This window comes from Falco rusticolus, chromosome 3 (assembly GCF_015220075.1).
Source record: "Falco rusticolus isolate bFalRus1 chromosome 3, bFalRus1.pri, whole genome shotgun sequence".
NCBI lineage: Eukaryota > Metazoa > Chordata > Aves > Falconiformes > Falconidae > Falco > Falco rusticolus.
In genome coordinates, this window is record NC_051189.1 from 24,858,939 (window position 1) to 24,864,938 (window position 6,000).

Below are 6,000 nucleotides of genomic sequence, written 5' to 3' on the forward strand. Positions count from 1 at the left end.
AGTGAACTAAAATCACAAGCATCTGGGCAAGGCATTTCTTTCCTTGTCTTTCCAGTAGAACAAATTATATGCAATTGCACACAGATTTCAAAGGACTAATGAGTAGGAACGCACATCTTGCTCGGAAAGAGCAGACATGGTAAGGGGAAAGAAAAGGCAGTTGGCAATTTTCTAGGCCTAACTTTTATATCAGCCAGTAAAATTTTTAATATCTTTTTGTACTTAATGGTAGTCAGGTAGCTAGTAATTTTTTGTTACGTGTAAACATGCAAATAAAGTGCCTAAAAAACCCATTAAAAAAAAATAAATAATTGAATGGATGTTTGTCAGTTTTCTAAGTGCCAGGTGGGAACTTTCTCAGTTTTGAGGTTTTGCAAAGAAGTGAACAAATCTCAAATGTATCTGTGTAAGGACTGTCCTGACACTGCTGACCCAAACATGTTTGGAACATTTCAAGATCAAGATTAGGAGGCTCAAGATTTAATATAGGGTTTTGCATTCAAAATAATAAGATTAAAGATTGCATATCACTATTCTGGCCTAAACTGTACATGCAATGAATATACCTTGACTGAAGCTGGCCATACTGTCACCTAAATGCATGCACACTCAGGTAATCATGTAAATCATCTATCCATGCATACAGGCATTCTAACTAACTGACAGTGTCCTACAGTGTTGTAATTGTCTTCTTCACTTAGTTCTTCAATTAATTTGCTGAGTCTTTTTTATAAATTTATCATATGTCTTAAAGAGTCTACCTGTCTCCTTGAACGCCATTCTGAATGCTGATTATTTATTATTATAATATTGTAATTGCTATAACAGGCCAGCACCACCGTACTCATAACCCATGTTTGCTAGAACATCTAACCTGAGAGCAAAAAATCTGTCTGAGCAATTTAACAATCACAGTTAAAGCAACAGAAAAGGATTTTTAATAAAATTAAATCATGCTTATGCTGAAAATAATGCAACAAGTGAAATTTGCAAAATATTTATGAATTATAGACTTTTTCTGATGTTTACGTGAGATGGGTGAACTGTAATACTGTCTAAACATGCAAAGCAGTTTGTCTTTGTTGCTCTTGCTCTTGCTTCACAAACTGTCTATAAAACCTGAATGAGTTAAGCTTTAAGTACTTTTCCAACTCCGTAAATACAAGTGTTCATCCTCCAGCATCACTGGCTATAGAAAAGCACAAAAGAGCAAAATAAGAAAATATTAAAATGCTTCTCACCATCACACCAGGAGTACTTATGGGCCTGGGAATACCAGAATTTGCTAATCAACTAAACCTATAAAACAAAAGTAAAAAATTCTTACTGCCCTCACGGTTTAACTGTTTATCTTAATGGCTTCAGGGTGGTGGTTTGATGCCTGTGGCCCTTCCAATCTCAATGGGATGTTCTACACAGCTGGGCAAAACCATGGAAAGCTCAACGGCATCAAGTGGCATTACTTCAAAGGCCCCAGCTACTCCTTGCGCTCCACCACCATGATGATTCGGCCCTTGGACTTTTAAAGGCATTCAGCTGTGGATCCTGGAACAAAGCAGGACGACACTGCCCTCAGCAGCACTACTATCACCGTCTGAAGGTAAAAGGTGAAGGGCTTCTTGAAGCAACACATAGGGATGATGCAAAAATCGCTTCGTTATCACTCCATAACCCACAAAAACTCCCCAACAGTCACCCCACTTTTTGAGAACTGGAGGCAGCTTGGTTTAGAAGGTGACTGCAATGATTTTCCAGAGAAGAACAGCTGGATCTGGTTATGCTGCCCAAAACCGGCGCTTGTCAGTGGATGTGGGTTTTTTTTGTTTGTTTGTTTTTTAATAAAAGATGCAAAACCATACCAGATTATGCAGCAACAGCATCACAATTTGAAGAACTGAAATGTATCAACCATGATCTATTGAACAGAATGTTATTCAGCAGTGAAATGCTAACATTATACCCGTGAAAGAGGATTACAGAGATACAAAGACAACTTTATTAAAACTCACCTGAAAGCACTCACGGTGACCACTCTAAATATTGTTTTTCCTAAATGAACTGAATTTCAATGGTGGATGGATTTATGTTAATCCCACAGTCAAATAATTTGTGCTAATATTATTTTTCATTAAATCCTTTAAGGACATGTTTCTCATAAATTAACTGAGTTAAACATATGAAGAATGATAAGGGTGATAAGCATAAATTCTTCAGTTGCTCTGCAGAGGTAAAACAGATAATTGGCATAATCCCTGAGCTAGGATTTATAGTGTGATAACAAAAGTAGCCGTGTTTTGAAGTTTTTCTCTTCTTTCATTAAAGGCAGTCTGAATGTCATGCAGAAAAATTAATGGAAGGTTTAAAGAATGTGAAAGATTATCCTAAAGGAAATATAAAATTTTGCATGGAATATTTCCATCAAAAGTACACAGGAAGGAAAACTGTTAGGGTATATTAAAATTACATAAATGCATAGCTTAAGGCAATGGATTCATTTTACAGTATCCCTGCATGTGCACAATTTATCATTAATTATTTTACTTTTTTATTACATTTTTGTGAATATCAGAAGCATGCCAGTTCTACACAGTGCTTAGGCTACAACTATAAAAAAATACTCATCAGAACTGTATAGAAAATAAAGATTTGTGAACTTGTAAATAGCATGTTTATATTTCCTGTAATGGTCATTTAATTTGTACAGGCAGCCCAGACCCTATGCAAACGGTGCAAAGCCTCAAAAGGATATAAATATTAAAAGAACTTTAAAAGACTGCTTACAGGTTACTAATAAGTAATTTTGTTGTATTAAAATGTTACAGAAGTGTGGGGCAAGATGCATAATTCAACTACTGGAAAAGATAAAGTTCCTATAATAACAAGCAACAAATTAGCTGGGTGGCCCATGAGGGTATAGAGACAACTCTTTGCATTTACAGCCCCTTGGGATTTAGTCATGAATAAAGTCCATTTGGGAAAGTAGCTTGCAGTCGTTCTACTTCTGCTATATATAAAATGAAAAAGTTTACCCTGCTCCCACAGAAATAAAAAATTCCATTCTCATCAGTTAAATTGGGACCAACATGACATGAAGAATCTGCATGTGGTGAGTTTTTTGCTTGTTTGTTTGTTGCTTTGTTTCATTCATTAAACCGTTACTGAGATCAGGCACAACAAAAGTCTGATTCTTTTTAAAATGATAATGATAACAGAGTAACTGCTTTTATTTTCTGCTTTTATTCCTTTTTTTTTTTTTTTACCAGTTTATTTCTATGGAATAGAAAAAAAAATGCTTGGATTTTTTTAAACATCCCTTCTTAAAGATCATAAGACCCCACAGGGTTCTCTGTTTTTGTTACAATTTGATGTATGTTTGGTTTTAAGTGGGAAGTTCTTTGGTTTTGTGTATTTGTATATATTTATATATATATTTGAAATAATCTTGCCTAAGGGTTAATTTGCTGTTTTCTGCTGAACAAGTTACCAAGCTACTCCTTACTCAGCAGTTTCTTCACAGAGCTGTTTTGTCTCAGTTAACAGCAGTTTTCAGAAATGATGTTCATTTATGTGCGAAGTATGTGATCCATCTTCCTCCATATTCTCAAAAGATATATTTTTGCAGATCTCCAAGTTAGGAATGCCGTTTTTGCAGATCATATTGCAAAAGGCAAAACACATTTAAAATCAAAAGCATGATATTTACTGTTTATTTATCTGTGTTTGAAAAAATGTGGATTTGGTTTCTTATCCTTTATAATAAAACATTTTAAAAAATTGCAGAGTCCGTGATTTGCTTTGCCTTAAATATACATTTCTGTCACAGGCTGACAACATTTTACAAGCCACCATCTCCTTGTAAGAAATATTAATACGTTTCAACAAAGCCTAGGAAGGGAGTGTAATTAGTTTGTCCAGAAATTAATATTTCTAACCTTTCACATCCATATTTCAGTATTCTTATTTGATTTCCCTGATTGAAACCATGGGACTATATTTGTTATTTCAAGTTCAAATCATAAAAAACTCTATCAGTCTTGAAAATAAAATGTTTCTTGAATTCCACAGGCAAAGATACAAATTGAAGTGTAATGCTTGTTTCTTTTGCTTTATGTATTCTTCTACCACCCATTCTATCATGTTCCATGGCACTGACAAATCTCTACTGATCTCTTAGCCAGAAATACCTCTTGCTCCATTTGTATGCCTTTTAATGCTACAGGGATTGGTTTTAACATCTCTTTGTAGTCAATTTATCCTCATTTTCTCAGGAATTTTTGCCTTATTGGACTTGTTCATTGTGTTCCTTTGGACCAACCTAGCTTTTTAAATCAACACTAAAGCTGTGAGTAACTACATAAAAGCACATTTTGCTCCTTAAGTTGAAGATGTATGTACTACATGAATTGAAGAGTTACAAGTAGTAAAAATGGTCTTTGTGGATTTGATTTATATTAAAATGTTGCTTGCCTTGAAAGATCCTAAAAAAGTAGTCAATGTCAATGGTAATAGTAACTTTAACCTCCACAGATAAATTTTTATAAAACTGAAATACACAATTTTTTCACAGTTCAATAGATGTGTTTTCTGTAGCATATAGATCCTTAATTTTTAATATCTTCTAAGGATGGAGATGTAATTTAAATGACATTTTGTAAGTGCCGCAGCATGCAGTACTGCCCTATTAGGTGGACAAGTCATATACATTTATAATCCTCTGTACAACAGGTTCCCAAGACAAGAGTTCCTTAAAAAACCCTTCCAGCTATAATAACAACGTTCTTCTCTGCAGACCTCCAGCTCAAACCACAGTTTTGACCATGCCTCAAATAACCTCGTTTGGAATTGGCATAGCATTCCTCCTTTGGGAAGAACAAAACTGAAACAGCAATCACAATAAGAGCTTAACTCTTTAGGTAGGATCAAGCTTAATTTGCAACCAGACTGTGCTACAGTTCTGCCAAAAGGCATTCCTACCTACCAGCTTTTACACAAGCCGGACAGCTTGAGGAGAGAGGCAGTAACTCCTGTGAATACAGCTGACTGCTGGTGTTGCCTGACTCCGACCTATGTCTGAAGAAAACTTGAGAAAACCAATCAAAATGATCTTTTCTAAATTTTAGCTAGAGGAACTGTAATCTCAGGCCAAAAAAAGAAAAAAAAAATCCAGAAAGCGCCAAAAATGAAATAAATGAAAAGAGCTAATTCCAGCAGGAGGGGAGGATTAAGGGATAGCATGTGGAAAGTAGAGGAGCGAGAGCAGGAAAGAGCGAAGGCAGGGATATGGGAGTGTGATGAAAAGAGGGAAAAGGCAGACAGGGAAGACATACTTGTGAGACATACTCGTGAGACATAGCAGCTCCACATTTCCTGTGCCATGTCTGGCACGCAGTGTAAGAACTCCCTTCTCCTCCAGGAGTGGGTTCAGACACAGAGGGGGGTCTACCACCCTCTCCCTGGCTCCTCCTCGTATGAGCAGGAATCTAGGGGTCTCATTTGGTTTTGTATGCTTTGGGGGTGTTGTTTGCATGCTTTTTTAATTTTTGCACAGGGATCAATTCGGTATGGATCTTTTAGAAGACAAGCTACTTTTGGTTATGTCAAGATGGCTCTGTACCAAGCCCTTTAAAAACTGAAAAGTTCCTTTAGAAAATGCTATATTCTGTTGTGTGAATTTTAAATACTGATAATGAAATGGAACCTACACCCGTGCAAAATCTTCTGAAATTAGAGTCTTTATTCTTCCACTAGCTAAAATTTCTGTTGGGAGCAGACCTTATTCTCCATATAAATGGTCTGTGCAATTTTCCAAACCAGTGAGTTCCACTGAAGAAAATTAAAGAATGGATATATACTCTATATAAATATGACCCCCCCAAAACCGCTGATATATTAAAGTACATGAAGGCCTAGCTGTCTTAGTAGAGATAATCTTGAGCTCCAAAGTATTACCATAAATTTTCTCTATCACTATGCTTCTTAGCTTTCTCTCACTTTAATAGC

The 6,000-nt window shown here is 35.8% G+C and overlaps 1 protein-coding gene across 1 annotated transcript in view; it reads left to right on the forward strand.

Moving 5' to 3' along the window:
* Positions 1-2,774, forward strand: part of ANGPT1 (angiopoietin 1) — a 170,537-nt gene extending 167,763 nt beyond the window's left edge. The window contains exon 9 of the mRNA XM_037381200.1: positions 1,366-2,774. Within this exon, the coding sequence (XP_037237097.1) occupies positions 1,366-1,526 (161 nt within the window). The 3' untranslated portion in view covers positions 1,527-2,774. The remainder of the gene's footprint in view (positions 1-1,365) is intronic.
* The last annotated feature ends 3,226 nt before the right edge of the window (positions 2,775-6,000 follow it).